The 26,258-nt window shown below is 48.8% G+C and overlaps 2 protein-coding genes across 7 annotated transcripts in view; one reads left to right on the top strand and one right to left on the bottom strand.

Moving 5' to 3' along the window:
* Positions 1-268: 268 nt before the first annotated feature.
* Positions 269-4,985, bottom strand: OAZ1 (ornithine decarboxylase antizyme 1). Its single transcript, XM_030509232.1, is given in 6 exon segments — positions 269-700; positions 820-905; positions 1,990-2,162; positions 2,289-2,375; positions 2,377-2,434; positions 4,789-4,985. Coding segments are annotated over 6 exon segments (651 nt in total). The 5' UTR covers positions 4,905-4,985; the 3' UTR covers positions 269-569.
* Positions 4,986-5,254: 269 nt separating this feature from the next.
* Positions 5,255-26,258, top strand: part of LOC115618068 (nucleolin-like) — a 32,819-nt gene continuing 11,815 nt past the window's right edge. For 2 of the 6 annotated variants that reach the window (XM_030509218.1, XM_030509217.1), the window contains exons 1-2: positions 5,271-5,367; positions 6,629-6,828. The gene's annotated coding sequence lies outside the window, so the exon portion shown is untranslated. Of the gene's footprint in view, positions 5,368-6,628; positions 6,829-11,304; positions 11,804-26,258 lie in introns of those variants that run through there. The other 4 variants (XM_030509221.1, XM_030509219.1, XM_030509222.1 and 1 more) reach the window with 4 other exon arrangements.

The raw sequence follows: 26,258 nt of genomic DNA, 5'->3' as shown, positions 1-26,258 counted from the left end.
CTCCTAACACATGCCCTGAAGTATCCTGTGAAACAGTGACAGAGCACAGATGCAGTGTCCCAAAATACCAGTGGAAGTGGACAATTATTTCACCCAAAGCAGGGCTTTTAGAGGATTGCTGAACTCCTTCAAGCCCTGGCAGATCACAGCCATGAGCTCCAGCCAAGCAAAGAATGACCAACACCTTTCCATACCTGCAACTTTAATGGTGGGGGCAGTTCCAGAGTCACCTCCTCGAGTGTGAGTCTTAAACAGCTTAAACCAGCAATAAAAAGTAAAATATAAATTTTTATTTAGAATTAAAGCAAATACTTCAGTATCACAAACACAATATTAAACTTCAAGAAATATACTGCTAATTTGGAGGGAGCATTTATTTGCACAACCACAACATGCGCACAAATCCAGAGAAAGATGTGGAGTCTGAAATTTTCAACATCTCACCACCAGAGCAGTTGGTCACAACATTTCATACAGAGTTATATATGTACTGTAATAGATGTTGACAAAATTTCTACAGAATCATCTTTATAGACAACAAGAAAGCTCTAAGAGGCAAACATTGCAATCTAGTCTTCTTCTGATGAGCCTCTCTCAAACGTGTAGGCCATGAAGCAAGCATCTGGTCTCTTGGGGACAAGGGGATGCCCTGGTCTCACAATCTCAAAGCCCAAAAAGCTGAAAGTCCGGAGCAATGCAGCTAGGAAAAAAAAGCAGAAAACATTTCATCCACTCAGGCTGTACAACAGTTAAAATCGTGCACCAAACCCAGCTTCAGTGTTCCCATCGCTGGAGATAGTGCGGTGAGTTAACACCTACCTCTATCATCTCTGTTCTTGTGGAAACAAATGAACACATGATCAACTCGAAGCTGTTCCTCAGCAAACTCCAGAAGAACTGCAAAACTGCAAGACAAATACAACATGGTCAGCACACACGACCAAGCACCTACTTTAGGGACAGTCAGACCCTGTTGACATATGCACATGAACTCACAGGCCTGAGGAAGAGGCTGGGGTGGAGACTCATACCCACAGGAGATCCCCAAGCCCCAGGTCTAACTCCAGGGCAGAAATCTTCAGTAACACAGAAAACACACTTTGCTGTGGCAGCTGAAGGGAGAACTGCAGTGACAGGCTCAGAACCAGGCTGGTGTTCTCAGGGGATAGATAGCTGTCCACCCAATATCTGGGAGCACAGCTTGAAATCATAGACCTTTTGGGTGGTTCTGCCTGACAGAAGAGAGTCCCTCAAAGCAGGATCACTTAAGCTGCAGCCTCTTACACAAGAGCATCAACACCAGTAGAGGACATTCTCCCCCTTCTACTGCGCTCTCGGGAGACTCCCCCTGCAGTTCTGTGTCCAGCTCTGGGGCAACACCACAAGAGGGATGTGGAGCTGGTGGAGTGAGGCCAGGAGGCCACAGAGGTGCTGCAAGGGCTGGAGCAGCTCTGCTCTGGAGACAGGCTGAGAGCTGGGCTGGGTCAGCCTGGAGAAGAGAAGGCTCCTGAAGGGGAGATCTTAGAGCAGCTCCAGTGCCTAAAGGGGCTACAGGAAACCTGGAGAGGGGCTTTGGACAAGGGCCTGTAGGGACAGGACAAGGGGAATGGCTTTAACCTGCCAGAGGGGAGACTGAGATGAGCTCTTAGGCAGAAGTTCTTCCCTGTGAGGGTGCTGAGGCGCTGGCACAGGGTGCCCAGAGAAGCTGTGGCTGCCCCATCCCTGGCAGTGTTCAAGGCCAGGTTGGACACAGGGGCTTGGAGCAACCCGCTCTAGTGGAAGGTGTCCCTGCCCATGGCAGGGGGTTGGAACTGGATGGGCTTTAAGGTCCCTTCCAGCCCAAACCATTTGCTGTTTAGCACCATAATTAAGGCTTCAAACTTCACAACAATGGGGGCAAACCAACAACAGTGAAGTGCTATTCCACCCTACTGACAGGCCTTTGAGACAGAGGCAAGTTAAACCAGAGCTGCATTTTAGCCAACCCACCTGTCTTTGCTCCCTTCAGGCAGAGCACCACTGGGAATTTCTATGTAGAGGTTGTTGTTGTTCAGCACTGCTCTCCAACTAATGTGTTTGGCATCTGTAAGCCTTGACTGGACATTCAGAATTCTTGTCCTGTTATTAGATGTTAGTTCTTCTGTTACATTCAGCCGATTATCCTGCAGCAGTGAGATGTGCAAGGTTATTTCCAGTTCAGTTCGGAGAAGGGGTAATCCCATTGATAGGCTTGAGGCAAGAAATGCATTCAAGCTCACCACAGCAAGCTGTTTATTATCGATACTCACCGAATAAAATAAATTAGCTGAAAGATTGTGATCCCTCTGACTATTCCCTCGCCCACCTGGGATCTTCAGGGGTGGGTGAGGGACATCAGGAGCACCACCGAGGCCCCGGACCCAGGTTACTACAGCAATTGAAGGGAACCCTGGAACTAGAAAGGGAGCACAGTTAGAGGTGCAAAAAGAGAGTGTTAGACAAAGGGATTACAGGAATTAGATGCTTTAAACAGTGATCAGATGGCAAGATTTAGAAAATAAAACCCAACCTAGGGCAAGGGAACTCCTCCCACTGCGACCTAAGCAAGTGGCAAGACAAAGGAACCTCCAGACCAGGGACAGAACGCTGCTGCCTTGCACCCAGACCCACAGGGTCAGAAAGCTGCTACTGCAGTATTTTGAAGGAAAGACTCACTTGGAGATGAAAATACTCTCAGCTTGAAGTGAGCAGGGTGTATCTCGATACCAAGGCAGCAGAATGCTTGACCTAAACTTGAGAGGAACCATTCTACTGTCACATACACAAGATGCCATTTTCTCCCCCACCTTGTTCTCGGAGTTACAAGTATAGTGCCCCCAGCAAGCCAGGGGTCATTTTTCCCTGTGATGCATATCCCTAATCACCTCTGACCGTGGCACCAGCACTCTCAGCCCGAGGTTCAGCAAACTACATGAAATAGGCTCACAGATATCACTACCTCAAATGCTTTCACCATGCTCAGAAGCAAAATCACCAATTTTCACTTTGAGACCATACCTGAGTATCTGGCAAACCTACAAACCTTCCTACTGAATTCCTCAGAGCAATTTTACACTGCTTCAGTCCTTCAGGTTAAGAATGTTATCCTCTTAAGATACGAAGCGTTATTTCTTGTATGCACGCTAAGTTTCACACCATCCACATAAGCCTGCTTAACCGAATAAACCTTCTACTGTAGCAAGAGCCATGGTGCCTAGCCCCTCCCTCTGCACCATCCTTCACCCTGCAGGCTCACTCTTGAGTTGCGTCATCTCAGCAGATGCAGCAATCGAGGCCCTTAGGGAAATTTTCACAATCATCCTGTCTGTGAGTGCCAGCAGCCATTTGCAAATCAGAATAAACATGTACCAAATAATCCACCATTTTGCACAGTTCACACAAGTTCCCTCTTTTTTTTCCATGAGCTGCAAATTTGGGATGAATAATCTGTATTAGAAAGGCACTGTCGATATAGGTCAAATATTATATGCTGGAAGACATTAGTCAACACAGCGACTGCAAAGTTTTATTTAAAAAAAATAAAATTACACTATAAAAGGAGCATTCAATCCATTATTTTAGGCTCTTTGAAAGGGTCAAAAGACACTTCCTCTTAGTGCTAGCATTACGTACTTGTTTTCTCTCACAATGACTGCAGAGCCATGCATTCCCAATTACCTTACAAATAAACCTTTCAGCACCCAGTTCAGAACTGTGCAGTGGCAACCCTTGAGAATTTCCCCTTTCCCCCAATGAAGGGTGGTGCATAATGAAGGCTGCCTACACTCTGCAATCAATAATGTATTTTAGAGTGATCTTTGTGTGCACCTACACCTCTTGGAGGAAAAATAAGCTGTAAACAGCAGTGAATTATAAAAATGGCCCTCTAAAAATAATGCTAGAACTCATTTCATAGTCCACATACAAGGTCTAATCCCAGCTCCCCTCATACGAGGCAGACTGATGTCCCAAGTGTCCATCACACCAGATCGGTCACCCCGATCCAGGTAGTTCCACCCCAGCATCTGTCGGGATTGTTTAATCTTTCGGTTCAGTTTTAAACTAGCAGCTCTCCTAACGCTCTTACATTCTACTCTAGGCTCAGTACCCTCGATTAGATTTCAAGAATATCTACGATTACATAAGGGGATAACAGCCTTAAATCCTTTGATATCTTTGCCTAATTGTTGTTCTTTCCCCCCCCCAGGGGTTAGAAGGCACCTCCAGGCCCTGCCTCCGGCCCGGCTTTGTCTCCAGGCTCCCTTCGGCCCGTTGGCTTGCTCGGGAGCCGCTTACAGAGGCGACGAGGTGGTTCCAAGGCTTCCTCCCGTGGCTGTGACAGCTCCAGGGAGCTCTCCCGCAGGCAGCTAACGTGGCACAGGGCGGGAGGCAGCCGCAGGCACCCCCCGGGAGGGGAGGACGTGTCGCCCAGCACAGCGGCGGGTGACACCGCACCGAAGCTGGGTGCACGCGGCGCTGCGGCCGCCTTGGCCGTTAAAAAAAAATCCTTTTTTTACCTTTTTTCCCCCCCTCCCCTCCCTCCTTTTTCTGGGGGAGGGGGAAGGAGGGAAGGGGGCCAGGCCGCAGCGCCCAGCACTGAGGCGGCAAGGGCCGCCCCTCCCCCTGCCGCCACACAGCACCCCTCCCCCCCCGGCCACGGGGGAGGCGACCGGCGCTTGCGGGACGAGGAGGAGGGTGGGCCCTGAGGGGGAAGGAGAAGGCGGCGAGCGCCCAGCGGTGCGAAGGCTGAGGGAGGCCCCGGCCCCTCACCTGCTCTGTCCGGTACTGAGGCTCAACACAGCGGGCATGATGGTGCTTTTATTCCCCTCTTTCTCTCTAGCGAAGCAGTGACTGTTGAGTATCCGCTGCAGGGAGGATTTCACCATCCGGCCGCTCTGGTCCGAACCCCGAAACCCTCCGCTGCCTCCCTCCGGCCCCTCCCCAGGCACTCGTACACAAAATGGCACCGCACCCCCAGCGGGTCCTTATATAGCCCCTGCAGGCCACGCCTCTCGCCGTGGCTCCGCCCCCGACTGCGAAAAGTCTCCAATGCGGTGAAAACGCCCTTCGGAAAGTCTCGCTTTCCATTGGCTGTTGGGAGCTCGGAGGCGGAGCGAAACTGCGAGCTCTTTCTCTATGGGCTGGCAGCGTGAGGGGGTTCAGCATTGGTTCGAAGGGCTCGGGGCGGAGAGGAGGGGGGGAAATGGCAATCTCTGATTGGCTACGCCCGCTGTGGATGGGCGAGGCCTGGAGGGGTTCGGCCGGGAGGCTTTGGCGCGGTCTCGCAGCTTTCACTTCCCCTCAGAGCCGCCGGTTCGAGTCCCGTGTCCGCGCCCCCGCCCGGCTGAGGTAAACTGCGGGGGAAGGGAGGGGCTGGGCCGGCCTCGCGCATGCGCGGAGGGCAGGCATGGGGAAGCCGGCCACGGAGCAGCGGGGCGCGAGGGCCCGAGAGGGGCCGGGGTGTGCGGATCGCCTCGGGGCGGCCGCGCCTCACAGCGGCGGAGGCAGCAGAGGGGCGGCAGCGGGGGCCTCCTGTAGGGAGCAGGGGGCATCGCCGCCCTCCCAGCTCCCACTCAGAGCAGTTGTGGGCTCGATGATGAGAGAAACTTTGACTAAAAACATAACAAGAGAATCCCCCAAATACTGGAGAGGATCTCTAAAAGGAGGGACCCAAGTTGTGACGGGGTTTGGGGTGCGTGGTTTGGGTTGTGTCCGTTCCCCCACTCGCAATGGGCAGTTTCCCTCCAGCCTGTGTGTTGTGCTGGCTGGGGCAGTACTTCAGAGCTTTGGTTGCCTGGGGAATGGTTGGTGGTTGCCTTTGGAATGGAGAAAGGCTTTGTGCTGCACCTTCACGAGGAAGCGAGTAAATCCCGGTTATTTACAGAGCAGAAGTTGGTCTGTAATGTAACATAGCGCTCTGCTTTTCATCTCCTGCAAGGATTTGGCAAATCCAAGGCTTGGGGACACGGTTGGGTCTTTCCACAGCCCCATGGCAAGAACAAAGTCTGGAGGAAAGGATGTGAATTTGGAAATTGAATGCTCCACTTCTCTTTTGGACAATAGTGATGAAAACACAGATTCATCCTTTTTGGGCTGGGGGTCAATCTTCAAAATTCATCTTAAAAGCAGCAGATGTGTGCAAAAGGTAAATAGGCTATAATAGGTTATAATTTCCATGACAGGAGAGCTTTGACACCACCATGTCTGAACATTTCAGCCTGAACACCAAGTCAGAAGCACATCACAGAAGTCAGGGCATATCGTAAACAGTGCAGCTTATCCTATATGGAAAGAAAGCTCAAAATAGTGGTTTAAATGATAGTGAATTGAGTTTGTGGTCAGGTATGCCTTGTAAATCAAGTGGGAAAAGGTGTTTGTAGAGCCAAAGAACACTGCTAAAGAAACATTACAGTGATTTTCAAAATAGTGGTTTTATAAAAAAGAAAAAATAAATGTAGATGGCTGTGTTTCTTTTTTCTTTATTCAACCTGGGCTGGACATGCCTGTTTTATTGCCTTCAGATACGATAGCTGCATTTGGGCATTTTTTATATTTTAGGGTTTTTTACTATCTTGCTTATTTGTATTTGCTTTAAAATATTCCCATCCAGGAGCTCTGAGCCCATTGGTTGGTTCCACTTTGCACAAGGATAAATCTCTAAATCCCAACCCACCTTCTGTGTCCTGAAACTGCTCTCATTGACTATGATGGAACAAAGTGTATTGCTGAAAGAAAACACTCTCTGTTCTCCTACAGCTTAAATGAGAAGCTGAGCCTGGCCAGCAGCCAGTGACTAGTCTGGGAGTTGTGGTAAGTAAGAGGTATGAGAGAAAAATCCCTTTCCTGCTGCAGGTATATGCACTTAGCTCCCAGAACACAACATAAGTGAGATATTAGTGCTTGCTTTCACCTCGCGCTCTAGATTTGGTGGTTGATTTACGGAGGGGAAGCTGGCTGCCATTTAGTGCATTACCCAGAGACCGATTTGAAACAATGGGAGAGCTGCAATTCAGGAATATCCGGACCAAATGGAGCACATCGGAGAAGATTTAGCAATTCATGGTTTGTGTGTTGTGTTAGAAAGGTTTTCCTGATGGGGGAATGAATGTGTTAGTGGAAGGACTGCCTGAGCATTTTGTTTCATTATTTCTAATAACGGCATTTATTATTCATGTAGTAATCTGGCTATAATTCCTTGTAATGGAACTGTGTTAGAGATCACCCTTGCAGCTGCTTTCCTCTTTACTGTGGCACTGGGAACAGCTTTGCTCTTTGGATACCTGTCCTCTCCATGGGCCATCATTCCATTTTACAGTGAGTGATCCAGCTGATGCTGTGGTGCTCTGTAGTCTGCAAAAAGCCCAATCGACCCATTTTGCTTTTGTGTGTTAAATGTGGTGTGGGATTAGTTCCAGCTGTGGTTTTGCTGAGATAGCCTGACTTCCAGTTTAGCAGTGACAGTGATTCATAAATCCTCGCAGAGAAGCCTCTGACTCACAATTTCAGGATTACCAGCTGAGGCAGTTTGAGATGTTGCCATCTCCAGCTGGTTTTTTACCTCTGGTTTGCCATGTTTCCCCTATCCATGGCAGTAGGCAGGAGTAACTGTGCGTCAGTGTCTTAGTTACCCCAGCTGCATCCCTAGTTTGACCTTTAAGGCCAGGTTGGACAGGGGTTTGAGCAGCCTGGGCTAGTGGAAGGTGTCTGTGCCCGTGGCAGGGGGCTTGAAACTAGATGAGCTTTAAGGTCCCTTCCAACCCAAACCATTCTGTGATCATAGTCTAAACCCATCTCAGTCCGTGGGCTGAGTGAATGCTTGGTTCACACTGGGCAGTGAACCCTAACAGCTGATGTGTGGGCATCCAGTTGTGGCATAGCAGCTTTCAACACAACAATCAATCAACAACAATCTCCAAAAATTAGATGTTTCAAAGGACCACCATAGTCCCCAAAGATGGGAGATGCAGCAGGGAGCTTACAGCAGTTCTCTCTTGAACTGCTTACTGAACTCCTCAGAGGAGACAGGCAGTGAGTCCCAGTTGTTCAGTGTTCTTACACAAGCAGGTCATAGCAATTAGGCTGAATGAAACAACCTGGGAAAATATCTTGTACAGCCCAAGTTACTCAGTAACCAGACCCGTTACTGGAGAAAGTGTACAGAAGAAGCAACACAACTAAACTCCATGTTGGGAATCTAAGTTGAGACTGTTTCGGGTTAAGGAAAACCAAGGAGTTTAATTTTCTAGAAATTCCTTTTTTAGCTTGTTTCAGCATGCCTTTCAGCGTCTTTTAACAAAAGAGGTCTCAAACATTAGTCAAAATCAGTTGATGATTCTCTGTCAAGTTTTTAATGTTTTTATTTTGTGAAAGATCGGAAGAAGAGTTTATGGTGGTACAGGAGGAAGTTGAAGTCAAATTCAAAACTGATGGCTGATGCAAACAGATGTTAGAGCAAGAAATGGGCAGGTTAATGAAACTGAATGTCCTTCCTCTTCATTGTGTGTTTCCAGGTTTGCAAGTGTTTGTGATCAGATAACACGAAACTAGTGCTTAGAAAGATGTAGAGGACCTGAAACACTCGTAAGACTTGCCAGTTCTGAAGTCCTGCACATTGATACCGTGGTTGTATCACATCTTTTATTTTGAGAAGGAAAGATAAACTGTTCTGTTGTTTAGCTGATTAAAACATAACTAAATGACACGTCTGCAAATACTGGTGCTTCTGTGTGTTTTTCTGCCACTGAGGAGGTGATTGAAGAGGGGGCTGCTGAAGGTGTCAATGAAGCAGCTCACGTGTCCATGTTCTAGAGGAGGAACAAAGCTCCAGTGAAGGTGAATGGGAAAAAAAAGATATTTGACATGTAGCAGAACCCCCCGTATATTTTCTGCTTGGCTGGATCATGCTGTCATAGCTCTTCTTGAATGTGGAAATAGGTGTTTATGGCATTTAGCAGTATCATGGGAATTAATCTGTCTCTGAGGTGCTGACGAGGGAAGTACAACAGAAAGAAAAACATGAGCTCTCTTTTAAAGTATGTACAGTCCTTACATACCATTACACACTGAGTAACTCCCCAAAAATGGTAAAAAATAATAATAAAAAATCAATTGAGCCAGACAATCGAGTTGTTCCGATTGCCTTTTATAGAATCATAGAATAGTTAGGGTTGGAAAGGACCTTAAGATCATCCAGTTCCAAGCCCCTGCCATGGGCAGGGACACCTCGCACTAAACCATGTCGCCCAAGGCTCTGTCCAGCCTGGCGTTGAACACTGCCAGGGATGGAGCATTTACCACTTCTTTGGGCAACCTGTGTCAGTGCCTCACCACCCTCACAGTAAAGAACTTCTTTCTTATATCTAACCTGAACTTCAGCTGTTTAAGTTTGAACCCATTACCTCTTGTCCTATCACTCACTACACAGTCCCTGATGAAGAGTCCCTCTACAGCATCTTTGTAGTCCCCCTTCAGATACTTCAGATACTGGAAGGCTGCTCTGAGGTCTCCATGGAGCTTGTCTTCTCCAGGCTGAACAGCCCCAACTTTCTTAACCTGTCTTCATATGGGAGGTGCTCCAGCCCCTGATCATCCTCATGGCCCTTCTCTCTATTTCCACTCCAGAAAGACTCTACTTGTTCTTGCAGTTTTAAGAGTTATCTAGAGATGCAGCCATGCACCAAAACCAGACAGAAACCGAGGCAGAGATGTCCGTTGTGATGTGTTTCCACAGAAATCACTGTGTATGATGACTTCCCCATCCTGTAATTCAGCTACTTTTAGTCCTGGAATAATTTAAATGTTCATCTTTGTCAGCTCTGTGTGGAGATGAAGTACAGGAAAAGCTTGTGAGGTCTTTATCAAAACACTGGGCAATGTTACTTCTAAACTTTGTAAGACCTGTAGTTCACAAGCATTGCAAAGCGGGGCTCTTATGTGAATTCATCTCCATAGAGCTTCTGGTTCCTTTCCTTGCAGGTAACAGTTAACTACCGGTTATCTAATTTTAAATACTCCCCCTCCAAAAAAAATGCTATTTGGTGTGTTAGAATCTATTCTGATCTTTGTGGGACATGTAATTAGAACACTTTTTCTAGCTGGAAAACTCTCCTCGTTTCCATTGTCACCCAAGTGAGAATGATCTGATTTGAAGGTCAGGTTTTCTGCAGACCCACTTGTGCTAGAAGGAGATCCTGTGTGCCACTGCCAAGTTAAGCCAGAATTCTTAGATGTTTACCAGCACAGGGAAGAATTTCTTTTCCAAGATCTCTGTGAGATACTGAGCTAGAAGAAAGCAGTCACTAGTTCATCAGGCCAACAAATGTCTGTACTTCTTACCAAAGAAACTTTGGATCTCTGCTCTCTTACTTAAAACCAGCTGTCATGAAGAGGACTATATATTGAATGTAGATGAGATAACAGATGCTTAAAATGATTTAAAGTCTCGTTATCTGATTCAAGGGTGTAATCCAACATCATGCTCATCACCCGATAAGTGCTGAGTTGTTTTCTTTACATTTGGAGGATCAAACTCATCAGTTTTTGCTGTTCACTTTCCATATAGAAATAATGCGGGGGAGAAGGCAAAAGTCAGAACAGGAAATATAGTCAGGTAGGCAGTGGGTTAGCCAACAGCAGGAGGCCCAAGATGTGGTCAGAGGATGGCACTTTGAGAGTTCTGGGGAAAGAAGTGTGCTTGAGCAGTTTGTTGTTACGGTTCTGTAGCTTAAGAATAATGTTCCACAAGCTTAGGTTTTGTATTGATTTTTCTCTGGGTTACGAACAAATCGTCACGAGGAAACCAGTAGTTGTTACAAAACAATAGTGGGAGACATTGCAACATCCTCCGTTCCACAGACCATTTTCTGTTTCGTTTATGTTGGGCCTGATGCAGCTCACATCTCCATCCCCTTCTCTCCCTCCGCTTCCCTCCCCAAGTTGACAAGAGGTGATGGAGGCTATTGCAAAGGGTTCAGTGCCATCAAGAGGAGATTGAGCACTGGGTGGGAGCAGTGGGGTGCACAGCACCTCACAGAGCCAGGTCCTGAGAAAGCAAGCCCCTCTGTGGTCACCTTATGGTCGGCATTTTGGTGTGCAGCAACTTTCTGGAGTTCTTTCATGAACATTTTCTTTCTCTGCTGACCCCTTTCCCTTGCTTGCTGGAGCCTTTGTGTGGTAGATTTATATATTTTTTGCTTAGCTTCCCTTTTTTCCTACAGAATCGTTCAGCACAATCTGATGTTTCTTTGCAGGATGGGCCACTTTCACAGCCTCCGTGTCAGGAAGGCAGCTGGATGGCGTGGCTTATTTTCCCCCAGTTCCTATTGTGCTTGGATCAGTCAACCTTAGGGACGAGGAAGTGCACAGTACAGCTCAGCTTTTGTAACTCCTCATTTCGTTTGGAAATGTTATCAAAACAAACAGATGTCAGCAGGACGAACCTTAAGACCTGTGCAGAATCTGCTCTGTCAGAAACGAATTCAGAGTCAGTTTTGCCTGCCTAAACATTTCGCCCAGCAGCTCATTAAAATGGATATATTCAAAGGAGACTCCCCCCCCGCCCCAGATTAGATCATTCCTGTGATAAAAGCATTAACAAGCATATTTTCCCATAAATAAAATGAACAAGCCTTGAGGGCAGGGAAGGTTATTTAGCCTGCAATAACTTAAATCCCACACTCGTCCTTCAGGGAATAAGGGAACCAGTTCACCCCTTTGCTGTAGCTGAGAACAAGCCCGAGAATGGCCTCTGACCAGCAGAATGGGCAAAGTGGGGTTTCTTCCAGCTGTATGTTTGTGCTGCACACTGCTTTATTTTGGGTATAATCCCTATGGATTCAGTGCTTAGCACAGTCCCTGGCAGAGCTCACGCGGAGCTGTGCTAACAGCCAGGGCAGCCCTCGGGGTGTGCAAGAGGGACAGGGGAGGTCCAGGCCTGGCAGCCATTGCTTTTGCAGGTTGTTTATTTGAGCTGCATGCAGCCTTGTGCTTTTGCCCACGAGTTATCTGTGTTTGAACCAATATTTACTCATGGCTCTGTGTGCTGAGATAATCAGCAATCCCTCCAAGTGAGAGTGGAGCTGGTCCTGGCCATGAGACCGAGCTTAGCAGCTCGGGTTGTTTACTTAAATAATACTCTTTAATTTCAGGCTGGTGAAAGGTGGCAGCTTGACAGCTCTGGGGAGCCTTTACCCACAGAGCAGGTAGAGCAATGGCAGCAGAAGCTTCTCCTGCAGCACATCCACTCTGACCTGCTCACCCACTGCACCTCTTCAGCCAGAAGGAGCCCTGGGATGGGGAGAGGACCTGTGAGCTGTGCAGGCTTTGGCATCTCCCCAAAGACAACCAGTGCTATCGTGATGTCTAGAAGGGATTGACAGCAAACTGCTGTCAAATAAGCCACCAAGCTGCCAACACAGTTAGGAGTGGAGGCTTTAAAATGAAGGCAGCTCTATTTCATTACTAGAATTTTCCAGTTTTCCTACAGCTGCTTTGGGTACATATTAACTTACCCTGTCTCCTGTTTGTTATTAACTCCAGAAGAAGCTGAGATTTGAAGGGTTCATTGCTTACCCTGCTGGAAAGGTGTGAGCCAGTGCAAAGCAGCACCACTTCTACAGCCGTGCTCCCGAGGACATCTCAATGCCTGTCCCAATGTCACCAAAGTAACCAGGCTTTAGGAGAGCTGTCGATTCCCGCATGTCCTGCTGTGTGTAAGCCCAGCAATCCCACACAGCTACCCAAACTCGACCCACAGAGCTTCCCACTGCAGAGGCAGGGTAGCCTAATCTTTGGGGAGTACAAGGGCACGCTTCCACGCAGAGCTGAGTGTGTGTTCATAACTCTTAATAAGACCAGTAGATTTTCTGAGATGCTAGAAGATAAAGAGGTGGTGTAAAGAGGGCAAGAAACCTTGAAATTACGGTTGAGGATTGGACTGATGACCTAGTTAGTTTGATTTCCTGCTTACAATGACTTCTACCAAGTACTTCAGGTGACGATCTGGAAACCTGCTTCAGAGGTGTGCGCAAAGAAAGGGAGCAGTTGTGATTACAGGAAATAAACTGGCTGGGCAGGAGTTAAGAACTAGTTCTGAAATACTGGGGGGGGAGAGGAGGACATTGAGTATTTTAGCTACTATTTTGTTCCTCCAGACATCTGCTCCCCATATAAATGTTTGCCCTTCCTTGGGTCAGAGAGTTCCCAGTTCAGATTGTCTAGTGGGTATGTCCTTTCAAATTGCGGTACAGATTCTAGTGGTGCTCTGCCTTCCTGGTGCTTCCCTGAACTTTTGTCCTACAGCACATTAATTTCTTAGATCACAGTTCCTCGTTCCCTGTGACGTTTCCATGTTTGGCTTCACACACAGTCATATCCTCAATCTCTGACTGCCGGCAGAGATCAGGCAGCGGAGGAAGCCAAAGATCATGTACTATGCAAGTGGGCAGCCTCAGCCTGTCTTTAGACTCATTGAACTCATTAGGGAGGAAAAGGTAATCAGCTGTCCTTCAAGGAACAGGATGTGGCAGGAAGCAGTGAGAGTCAGCAGGTCAGTCCTTAACAGCTGTCAGAACAATGTGCACAGTACGGCAGCTCTGGAGTTCTGCTAAATCAACTCACAAGCTTAATGGGCTACATTGAAACTGGTCCCTGCGGAGACCAGAGCGCGCCTGCAGATCCTGCACCATCCCTGTGACCACCTGTATTTGCTAGACAGGGAAAATAGGAGCTGTGTTTCACATGTTTAAGCTTCCAATGCCACCTCTCAGTCCTTGCAGCCCTCATGCTCCCTTTGGAGGCTGTAACTTACTGCGCTTGTGTCACTTGTGGATTGGGAAGCTGAGGCGGGAGAAAGGACCGGCCTCAGGCTGTACAGAGGCAGAGGTGGGATGGGAGCTGAAGAGGTCTCTCGCCTCTGCTCCCTTCAGGTGCCTTCTCTGACCTCGAGTCCTATGGAAAATAGATTGGGGGGGTTAGGTCACTTTTAAAAGTCTCCTCAATGTACCTTTGAAATACCAAATATGTTCTTTTGAGCCTAAATTGTCTGCCCTTATCCTGTCTTAACTCTCATTGATAATCCTCTTGTTTGCCTTTAAAAATATTTATGGGATATTATCCTTTGGCAGCGATAGTCATGTTTAATTCTCTTTTCTATTATACTGGGCTTTTCTTTCAATGGGTTTCTGATGTCTTGCCATTTGCTATTGTTAGGTTTATGTATTGTGGTTTTAAGATTTTAAATGGGTTCAGAAAAACGCTTGCTTGTGGTAACTGGATACTTTTCCCCATGAACTGTTTTGGAGGTGGCCACAAGATATGAATTTATACAAAGCTGTATTTTTTTTAATTTCATCATTCTCATGATGACATCGACTGACATGACCCCACCCTGGGCCTCTGCGCAGCTCTGACCATCATCACTGCAGCTTGGGTCTTTGTCCAGCAACACCAATGTGATGGCATGGAAACTCTGATCATCTGCATCACCACTCTGTGTCCCTGGGACTTCTAAAACTCTACATTTTAAGGACAGGCCTTTCCTGAGCCTCACATGTAAAGCAATGCAAATAAAGTTTAATAATATATAAGGCTTGATTATGCCTTTACTGTTCCAGTTCAGGCTGTGACATCACAGGCCAGGCCTGGGGCGTTCAGGACTGCTTTAGGACTGGTGTCTCCATGTGGAGATGTGGGGGGCCTGCTGGGCTCCTGCTGGCAGCTAGCAGCAGTTCTGTGTCCAGCCTTGAACATAAGCCGTCAAGAAGTCTCTGTCATCTTCATCTTGGTGCTGAGCTTTGTATTACAGCTAATATTAATTACCATTGCAGAACCATATAACCCATGTTGCTGCCCCAGAAAAGGATCAGCTTTTCAGGAATCATTCCTGACAGATGTGTTTAAGCCATTCATAAAACCCTAACCCTTCAGTGGCAGGGAGGCCAACATTTCCCTGGACAGTCTCTTCCAATACTCTTCTGTCATTGCTACTACAAAGTATTTGTGCTTTTTCCCCTTAAATTTATGACTGCTATTCATCATTCTGTCTCCATGGGCAAGACAACAGTTTCTCTTCAGTCTCTCATTGTATTAATACAGGACACATTCAAACTTTTCAGCCAAAACATTTCTCACAGCAGTTCCAATGAGACCTTTTTTCCATGACCTCCAGGTATAACAGCTGTGACGCATTTGTTTGGAGGAAACTGTAAGATTAGAAAAAACAAGCTGTTCTTAATTTTCCTTGAAAATAAGCTATTGTTGTAGCTCTCCAAGATCCATGCTCATTATAGCTCTTTGAAAAGTACCAATCTCAAGGCACACACAATCCAAGAGAAGTCAGCTCACATATCTTCTTGGATTGACTTTTCATCTGGGAAGATTGCAAGAGCCCTTGACGCAGCTTTGTGGGCACATGGAGTGCTGGGACTTCTCCAGGTTGCAAGGTTTAGCTTCCCAATTTCAGAGACTTGTAGGATGTCTTTACGGATGGAGGCATAGGGCCAGGAGAGACCTTCTGAGTCAAATCCAGACCTGCTGTCCACACGTGGTCCTAGGATCCTGTTTGTAAAGGTACAGCGCTCTACCCTCACAGCCTCCAGTGTGTCCCTTGCAAGGCCATCCCCCATGCTGAGTGCTCTAAGAGTTATGAAGCTCCTTTTTAATCCCAGTTATATTTACTCATAGCCAATTTTTTCCCAATTGGTTTCATGCCAGCATTGTCCTTACTGCTTAAATAGGCATCTCAGCTCTCTCTTGGGTGTTTTTATGTGTAGCAATCCTTCCCCTTCTGGCCTTTGTTTTGTTTGGCTAAGCTCACTGTGATCATCTTCTGTAGAAGCTGCCTTTCTCCTTGTTATGCTTCTTGTCAAGGAGCCATCCAAAATCTTTCCCACACAAGCTATATGTGTAAAGCATCTCTCCATGACCACGTAAGTGCCATCACCTCTTAGGTAAAACCCATCTATTTATAAATGCATTTGCTGGATGTTGGAAAGGAGCTTAAAAAGCACATGCATCCAAGGAGAACAGGGAGCAAAAAGCTTGGCACATCTACCTGGGGGGTTGTAATTTGATGTGGAAGGTTTGGGCTTAGGCCTTCACAAAAGGGCTGTTGGAGCATCACCACTGGATCCTGTGATTCATTTGGGTCTGTGTTTTGGTGTTCTGTTGAAAGCCGCCTTCAGTGGTCTGGCAAAGCGCTGCAAACCAGCACTGGTCTGAACCACTCGCTCAGTAGTATGTAGGTGGAAGGAGTTTGGCAAAACCTTACTCTGCACCACAAAAATGTTGCTTAAGAGATCTCCCACCAGGAGTCTGGGCCCGAGTTTAGCTTCTATGTGCTGATCTGTGGTGAGGAACTAAGAAATTTTTTTGGAGGGGTGAAAACTGGTCACTTTAAGTCTTTCTTCACACTCAGAGCTAGAGTCCTCTTGACATGGTTGCCATGAAACTGGTGGTATTGCCCCTTCAGCCCTGCATCACCCAGTAAGCAGCAGGTTTGTGAGGATGGTGGGTTTGGTAAGCACCCCACAGGGAAGAGGTGCCAAAGGGGCTCAGACATGATGCTGTGACTTGAGGTGCAAGAGCAGCAAAGCTGCCAGACACAAACTTGCACCCTGCTGTCCTGCAGGTCCCAGAGGTGGACGTTTAAAAGCTCTTGTAGCTGCAAAAGCCTGGAGCTCTTATTTTGGGCAGATCGGTGCTATAAAAATCAAGTTCTTCTTTTCATAGCTGTGAGTAAGTTTGACACTGGGGTACAGGACATCTGGGGCTCACACCCTGTCCTCCTTCCTCCCAGGGGGGCTGCAGGTGATGCTCAGAGCCAGGGAGCTCCTTGCCAGTGACTGAAGGATGTTCTTCCATCTGAAAGGAGTGGGGATGGGAAAGGAATTGAGGACAAAGAGGAAGAAGGATCATGGTGAGGCTTTGCTTGACTTGGGGATCACCTTGCTGTGCTTCAGGGCTCGGACTCCACTCCCCAGTCTCATGCCTCCAGACATGTTCAGGCATGTTCAGACATGTTCAGCTGTGCTGTCGGGGAGACAGTGCTGAGGATGCCCACGTCCCCTTGCTTTCCTCTGAAGCCTCTCAGCATGAACGTGGTACCAGCATTCATCCTCGGCTCTCTTGCAGGGTGCAGTCCCACTCCTGACTGGTGTTTGCACAGAGGATGGAGGGAGGGAGGGATGGATAGATGGATGGATGGATGGATGGATGGATGGATAGGATGGATGGATGGAGAAGGTGATCTCCCATGTCTGTAGGGTGGTTGGAGCTGCTGTGTGAGTGGAGGGGCTGGATCCCAGAAGAAGCCAGGCTGGCAGCACAAGGCTGAAGGAAGCACTGCTGCAAAGCAGCGTGGCCTCCTTTCTCCCCCATCCTCCTGTCCACATGCAGAGATGATGGTGCCACACCAGCAGCATTGGGTGCTTCCCCCTAAACCCTCGTGCTTGTTTTCTCTGTGCCCCTCTTACCTCCCCAAACCAGCCCATGTACCTGGGCAGGGGTGAGGCTGCGCCGGGGCTGAGTAAGGGTGACTCAGAGCCGAGTTCAGCCATCCCCTGCCCGCGCAGGGAGAGGAGCTGGAGTGGGTCCCACCTCGTGGTGTTAGCATCTCATCCCCCACTCCTCCTCCCTGTCACCCCGCACCTCGGCTCCTCACTACCAGCGGGTGGAGCAAGACTAAACTGGTCTCTGCATGCACATCGCCTTTGTCTGGTGGGGATGAACATAAACTGCTGGAGGGAAGCATTTTAACGATGAAAACCATGCGGGGCTCAATTGTTCCCTGCATCCGTGGAAAATTACTCGTGCTCACTCTCCTCTTTTACTTGAGCAGCTCTAAAACACGCTTATAGGGGAGGGAGAGGAAGAGGGAGGTGAATGTGCCTTTGGGGTCAGATCTGCTGCTTTACATACATATTTTTTTCCCCTGCCTCTACATGATTTATTCCAAAAGCCTCTCGCCTTTGTGTCATTGGGAAAAACACACAGCAATCAGCAAGCGTTTTGGGGCCAGCCATTTAGATGTCACTGGGAAAAGAACAGAAATGAATCCCCGACATCCCAGCGATGCAGCCCCATCCCCCATCCCTCCCTCCCTCCCCTTCCCATCTGGCACAAGCAAAAGCAGATGGGAGAGTTGGCCGTGGCAGAGGGTGCTGGTCCCACTGCCCATGAGGGCTGTGGTCCAGCCCTGAGCACCCGTTGGGTGTGAGCTCCGCTGCAGCAGGGGCATTTCCCTGGGCAGGGACATGGGCAGGGACATGGGGCACATGCTCAGGCACAGGGTGACACACTGGCCATGGGCACCACTTTGGTGCCAGTCATCATCCCGTGAACCTGCCCCAGGAGCTCTGTGGGTCCATCCATCCATCCATCCATCCATCCATCCATCCATCCATCCATCCATCCATCCCCTCCACAGCTCTTGTCTGCCGGGGCTGACCGGGTGCTCTCCTCCTGCCTTTTCCCCGTGGATTTGCTTTGCCATAGTGCTCCATTTTTCTTTCTTTCTTTGCCTTTTTTAGATCCTGCCTTTTTTTAACTCGAATTTCTGGCTCGTTTGCTCACTTATATCCTTGATTCATTTCCTTTTCCTTTTTATATTTCCCTCCTCCCTCCACTCCCAGTGCTGCCCAGGTTCTCTCGTTAGCTCCTGCTCTCATTCTCATTGTGTTTTCTTTGAGGTAACAATGTTCTCAGGTGTAAGAAAAGGCTTTCACTGGCAGTCAGGACTGCCTGGGCTGACTGTTTTAATTCCCTGTGCAAACCCTGCCTTCCCTCACTGCTCTGCATTACCTCTGTGCTCCCTTCTCCAGCTGATCCCTGTGCTGTGAGACATGCACCAGCCCCACCAGCTGCCTCCAGTTCTCTACACTGTGGGGACAGAGATGGGAAAGCTAAGGGAAGAAACCTTCACAGGACCTGGCTCTGCGCTGGATTTGACCCCAAAAATCAGGGAAGATGGGAGCAGATGCTGTAGGTCAACTGAGAAATTGCTGTTTTAGCCAGTTGCAAGTGGTGAGCGCCCAAAGGAGGAAGGCAGCAGCATGGATGATGTATTCTGAAGGGGATTAAGCTAAATAAATGAAAATTCTAGGCTGGGTGTCGGGGAGGATTTCTGGTTGAGGGATGTAGCAAACAGTGGATCATATCTTGAGAGAAGGAACAGAAAAACCTGTTGTTTGGAAGCTGAACTGAACACAGTTCTGGAAGATACTGTTGTATGGTTGCAGATGGTGGATTTAGGGTTAAACCTTGTGACAAAAATGTAAAGTTCTCCAGAAAACTCACCTAGGACCTTCTACAACCTGGCTTATTGAATTAATTACATTTCTTTTTATGTGCACTGCAAATATTATTCCCTCTGTTGACAGAAAGGGAAGCTGCAACACTGCGAGGCAACAGGATTGCCCCTGTGGTCAGAGCCCACAGCATGTCCAGGCTCGGTTCTCGGCCTCGCTCAGCCTGTGGCTCAGCACCAGATCCCCCTGCACGATTTTCTCCAGCCTGTACACTTCAGCCTCATCCTCTTGCAGGAATGCAAAGGGCTGCCCTGACAGGCTGATCTTCTCTCATCTGTAGTGTGAGCTGGTGCTTATCTTCAAACATCCCCCTTGCATAGGTATTCCTGGCATCGGCAACACTTTTTGCACCCAAGAGTCTTGGGCTGGGCTTTTTTGCATATGTTTTTGCCTTTTCAATTTGTTTTCTTCTGCTTTGAAATCCCTCTTGTGCACCTGGTGTCTTACTGAAACATGGTGAGAGCCTTTTTCCCAAGGGGGGAGGAACAGGAGGCAGGCTGGTTTTCACAGAATCATGGAATGGTTTGGGTTGGAAGGAATCTTGAAGTTCATCCAATTCCAACCCCCTGCCACTGGCAGGGACACCTTGCACTAGAGCAGGTTGCTCCAAGCCCCTGTGTCCAACCTGGCCTTGAACACTGCCAGGGATGGGGCAGCCACAGCTTCTCTGGGCACCCTGTGCCAGCGCCTCAGCACCCTCACAGGGAAGAACTTCTGCCTCAGAGCTCATCTCAGTCTCCCCTCTGGCAGGTTAAAGCCATTCCCCTTGTCCTGTCCCTACATCCCTTGTCCAAAGCCCCTCTCCAGGTTTCCTGGAGCCCCTTTAGGCACTGGAGCTGCTCTAAGGTCTCCCCTTCAGGAGCTTCTCTTCTCCAGGCTGAACCAGCCCAGCTCTCAACCTGTCTCCATAGGAGAAGCTTCATCCCAGGTACTTAGCTGTGGCACTGCAGCCTGGGGCTGCCTGTGAGATGCTTCAGGGATGTGACATGAGCCACCTGATGCCATTGCAGTTCCTTTCACTCTCTAGTACTCAAATTCAGGTTTGTTGCAAAATCCTGGTTCTTCCAGTGACTGAGAGAAGGAAGGGAGGGATGCATCTCCTTGTACAATCAGGGAGCTGCTCCTGTCATTCCCCTCTATTTGTTCCCTTTTTTCCCCCAATACTTTGAGCTTTCAGCTTTCTCTACAGTTCTCAGGGCTGGACAGGACAGCAAGGAACAACATTTAAAGCATTTGTGAAACTGCAGCTGAACTCAAGTAGCTCTGCAGTGACCTCCTCTCCCTTCTTAGCTCTGAATTCCTCCCCTCCCTCTTTTCCACATAAGTGGAGAGCTGCAATATTTGGGAATTGATGGACACCCCATCAAAGGCGTCTCCAGCAACTGGTTTCTGTGGCTCGTAAATATTGCTCAGGGTCCCAACTCACTGGTTTGCTCATGGTTGCTAAGAAGGCACCAGAAAGCTGGTGTGGGGAGGCAGGGCTGGAGCCAAGCTCGTCTTAGGTGTGGCTCCCAAGCCAGTCTCTTTTGCAAGCAATTGCTCACTCGCCTCCCCGCTGCCTTCCCCACAAAGCCGGCAGCCTCTCCCTTCTTGGCATTGGAAATGATTTCACTCAGAAATCAAGAGTCATGAAACTGAGGTCATGGGACCAGTTAGTTACATGAAGGGAAGCAATCCCACAGCATTTTTTCCATATGAATAATACCAAGAATCCCTTTTTGGGCACACATTGCATCTCGCCACGGGCATGGTTACACCGAGAGGCTTGCACAGGGCAAGAAAGCTGGAGCCCCAGGGAAACTGGAGAAACATTCCCTGGCAGTGGGTGGGAGCAGGGGGGTGCCACTGGTATCAATCCAAAGTAATTCTATCAGTTTTGCTGGAGTTAGACCAGAAGTTTTGTCCATGTCACTGACATGGCAGCCTTGACAGTTTGACATCCTGGGTTAGGAGCCCGAAGGACGCTTGTAATTTAAGCTAATGGGAAATTTCATGGCTGTATGAGACCAGTGACCTTCATGCCAGGAGGCAGGAACCAGGGCAGTAGCAAGAAGAGCAGCTGGAGCAGAGTATAGGTTAGATTCTCCCGTCCTGCGCTGCTGGGAGTTCTGTCACTGTTTCCTTGCTACACCTCTGCCTTCATCTCATTTCGTTTGTAAATCACCCTTTGCACAGCCATTGTATCCCAAATTGGCAGAAGTTCCATGACTTTACTGCTTATGCCTTTTTCTGGCCTGCTTCTGTCCCGTAAATTAAGTCAATGATGAGCTTGGCATGAGATCTGGAAGTTTTTCCCAGCAGGATCAGTTTCTCCCCTTTAATTAAACATTGCAGGTTCCTCATGAATCCTCATGCTTTTATGAAAAGCCTTACCATAGTAATTAATGGCAAATCTGTTTTGATGTGCAGATCTGGGCCCCGCTTCTAACCTTGGACGCAATTGCAGAGCTCCTGTAAATCATCTGACTTTACTGGATTTGCATCTTCCCTGCAACTGCAAGTCAGCGAGTGCAGCCAGGCTGAGCAGGCAGCACCACTGCTCCTGAGTCTAACAGCATGGACCCTTCCTCCAGGCAGGTTTTAAACCCTTTCCCAAAGTACGTCACTTGTCTCCTACTGTATCCCATGGCAGTGAGATCCACGACTCCCTTATGTGTCTTGGCAAAAGACCTTTGCTGGTTTCAACCTGTCACTTGCTAGTTACATCTGGGACCCCAGTTTTTGTGCTGTGTAAATTGGAGAGTAACTGCTCTCTCTCTCTGGAGCTCTCTCAGGTTTCTTTCTCTCTTCCAAGCTGACATTTTCCTCTCTTCCATCTTTCCTCATGTGGAAGCTCTGCCATTTGCACTGTTTGCCTCCACACCCAGCCCTTTGTCTCACATACCTATGTCTTTTCAGAGGTGACCTGAGCTGCTGTCAGCGGTCAGGATGCTGGTGCACAGGATGGGTTTTTCTAGCATCACCTCTGCACCAGTCACAGCAGCTCCCTAAGATGCCTTTTTGCTGTTGTAAACCCTGAGCTGACATTTGCACAGTTATATCCACAGAGACTCTAAGAGACTCTAAAAGAGCAGTGTTAGCTCATTAGAGCAAGGCCAGAGGAGGCCACAGAGATGCTGCGAGGGTTGGAGCAGCTCTGCTCTGGAGCCAGGCTGAGAGAGCTGGGCCGGGGCAGCCTGGAGAAGAGAAGGCTCCTGAAGGGGAGACCTTAGAGCAGCTCCAGTGCCTAAAGGGGCTCCAGGAAACCTGGAGAGGGGCTTTGGGCAAGGGCCTGTAGGGACAGGCCAAGGGGAATGGCTTTAACCTGCCAGAGGGGAGACTGAGATGAGCTCTGAGGCAGAAGCTCTTCCCTGTGAGGGTGCTGAGGGGCTGTCACAGGGTGCCCAGAGAAGCTGTGGCTGCCCCATCCCTGGCAGTGTTCAAGGCCAGGTTGGACACAGGGGCTTGGAGCAACCTGCTGTAGTGTTGGAAGGTGTCCCTGTCCATGGCAGGGGGTTGGAACTGGATGAATTTTAAGATCCTTTACAACCGAAACCAGTCTGGGATTCTATGATTCATTTACTGCCTCTTATTGCAATGGGTTTTTGCTTTTTAAAGAACCAGTGTGTACATGATCATGCTGTCTGGCACCCCACCCCTCTTACTAACAACCACAGAGAGCACTGACCAGCAACAGGTAAACTGGAAGGAAGGATCAATGTCCCTGGGATGGATGTTTTCAGTGTTTGAGTGGAAGAGGGAGATGCAGGTCCACACACCTGCACAGGCAGGCGGAACTCCACCATGCAATGCCCATGTCAGCAGCGAGGCTCCATCTCTCCTGACTGTACCCTGCCCAGGGCACCCTGCTTGTCCCCAACGAAAACGTGAGGGGTAGTGGGATGGGGAATAAAGGACAGAAATTGCTAGGAAAGCTCCTCCAGTTCCTTGGGCACAGCAGATGTCATCCCATCGGATGGTTTGGGCAACACCAAATTTCAGCTGCTCTCCTGGTGCCTTGTGCCATGCACCAGCACGATGCTGTGGTCCAGGGACAAGTCAAGTGTGTATCACTGGGGTGGGAGGGTTTCAGACATGCTCTCAGGGGGGTGTCTAAAAGTTGTTTTAAAAAACAAAACCAAACCAAAGCTCTTTGCAGTGTTAGCTTATGTAAAGCATCTGCTTGGCAGGGACAACCACACACGTCCAATCCCAACGTGGGTGTCAGATCATTTCCATCCCTTTTCCACATCTTTTTTTTTTTTGCCTGTTATTCCCACTGCTCTGCCTACTTAGTCCTATTTATAGAGCACCTTTCATTGGAGTCTCTAGGCTTTTAACCTTTATTCTTGGAAAATTATTCACTTCTTGGACCTGCCATAGAGCAATTACTCACCAAAGCTCCTCCCCAGCCTGACTTTAAAAGAAATTCCCACGAGGCAGCCCAGAGCTTCAAACCAAACCCCGGCTCTGCCTTGTGCCGCGACCTGCCTCGGCTTGTCCCGCAGTTCTCAGCCTGGCTCTGTTGTTCATTCACCTGCAGAGATGGTTTGCTGTCTTTGATGCTTCTCCAATGAGATCATTCACCTCCAAGTACAGGAGCAAAATGCTCCAAATGGGACTCTGGCGCAGGCTGATTGGTTTCTCCAGGTTCTTCATCATTCTCTTGCTCATCACCTGCTTCTGTCTCTGGTCCTGGTCACTGTAGGAGAGAAGAGCCCAGTGGTGACTGTAGAGCACTTTGGGGGTGGTTGGTCCCCCAGCTGGGGGTAGCTTCTGTAGGCATGGAATACCCTCTTTCCCCCCACCAGCATTTCTGTAGCACCCCCCTGGCAATGTGTAGGGTTGGAAAATATCAGTGGGTTGTTCGAGGTGTGTATGCTACCTAGTTTCCAGTGGTGTGTGGGGTCCATCCAACACTGCAAGAGGCCAGTGGGGATGGAGATGGCTCTTCTACCCCACATCTGTGGAGGGGCAGAGGTAGCTGAAGGGAAGGTGTCTTGTGCTCTCCTTGCTTTTGCTGGTAAAATCCCTGCATGTCCAGAACATGGAATCAGCTGCATCACTGCAGAGTGCTGAGGCTGACCTGAACATCGTGCTCTGTTGTGATGAGACCTGGCTCCTTCCTGAGATGCAGAGGCCTGAGCATAGCAAATGTTGTGTTTGGAGATAGGGGCTGCTGGTGCCTGAGACTCCTGCAGCATTTCCTATGGAAAGAAAACCCTCGTGGTTTTGAATGGCTAATTTGGGGCCTGACTTGGGGCTTGAGGAGGAAATTCTTTCAGGCTGTTGTTTGCATTTCACTGGAACAAAAAACCCCCAGAGCAGAAGGATTCAGCTGGCTTTGCTTTCCTACCTCCCAACGAGAGTCAGGCTGGGCACATGTGGGGCGAGGAGGGAGGAGAACTGGTGAAACTGTGGGTAGTCGTGTTTAAACATTTGTCTTGGAGCTGTCTCCCAAGTGTTTGCATCCCTTTAATGAGCTTCACTCCTGCCCCTGAGACACCACTCGAGGGCAGCCGCGCTTCAAAGTCAAATCCCTGCCCCAGATCTGGGAAAGGACAAGGCAATTCCTGCCCAGCACCCTGCCAGCTGCTATGCCTGGGGTTTCTTCCCAGGATGGAGCCTACATCTGGATCCGAGTCCCTGGTCCTTTAGTTGAGATGTACAACCAAAGTCACACCATCTTCAGCGGTCGCTGGAGGAGCCCCTAAACAAGAGGTGCAAGGGCACAGCTCGGCTGGCGGGGACACTGAGCACCTTGCTGCTGGGAGAAGGCTGTGGAGCAGCTCATCTCCTGCGCTTCTGCCCACTCAAGCACCAGTGTTGCCATTCTTTAAGAATTCCATCATCACTTTAAATAGCTGTTACTACCAGAGCCTGCAGGCTCCTGCCTCAGTCCTCGCTGGCTGCGCACGCAAGCAAACATCGGCACGCTGCCATTTCCCGTGCGTGTCTCTGCACCTACCTGCCCCATTTCATTCCTTTGTGCCTTTTTGCCAAGAAATACCAGACTGGTGGCGTAGACGATCATGGGAACTAATTCAGCCTGTGCCAAACTCCGCTGCTGTGATCCAAGGCATGATTATGGAGGGCTACGTCCCGGCCCAAAATATGGCACGGGCTGCTGAAACCGGAGGGAGAATGAGGTGGTTTGGTTTCTTCGGGAGGAAAAAGAGTTGGGACAAGCCTCAGTACTCACATCACCATGTGGTATTGCTGAGAAAACAGCATAAAAACCAGGGCAGTGCTGCAGGCTGAATGATTGCTTAACTCGGGAGCCACCCGGGTGAAGGTACTTGTCCAAGTCCCTTCAAAGACCTTTCCCCAGCCAAGTGGGCAGGAGCCCATCTTCATTCAAGGCTCCTTCTTGAATCTTCTGCGCTGTCATTCATTCAGAAATTCTGCTTAAGCTTGTATTAATCCTGGCAAGTTGGTGATTGCAGCCTGGCTTTTCCAGGACATTTGCTTTCTTCTGGCAATGGTAGGGAGCTGTGAATGAGCATCAGTCCTAAAGACAGGCCTTTTTGATGTCAAAGAGCCACAGCTCCGTAATTTCCTCATCAATCTAGCATAACCCCATGGGTTCAGAGAAGCTGCCTTGGATTTACACCAGCAACACTCCTCCTGGCCTGCAACAAAACATCTCAGACAAGATGGATAAAGGCACTAATGAACCAGCCACTGCCCTCCTGCAGGAAAACCAGAAAGGGAAAGATTGTGACCATTGTGATATTATTCCCAGGCTGTTCCAACACCTTCCTTACCCAAAGCTTTGCTTCCCCCTTAAGCTCCTTTTGCCTCAGTTTCCCCTCATGTGGCTGTTTAGGACTCATAGAGCAACAACCCCCAACAGTGGCCCTTTGAGGGACAAACATTTCACCATTCCCAAATAGCACTTCCAAGGACAGTTCACTTGAAATGTCACGTTCAAACACAGTCAAGTACTTGTATTCT

Source organism: Strigops habroptila, chromosome 20, assembly GCF_004027225.2.
Source record: "Strigops habroptila isolate Jane chromosome 20, bStrHab1.2.pri, whole genome shotgun sequence".
Taxonomy (NCBI): Eukaryota; Metazoa; Chordata; class Aves; order Psittaciformes; family Psittacidae; genus Strigops; species Strigops habroptila.
The sequence above is the reverse complement of the archived record's forward strand: the minus strand, read 5'-3'. Positions and strand labels throughout refer to the sequence as shown.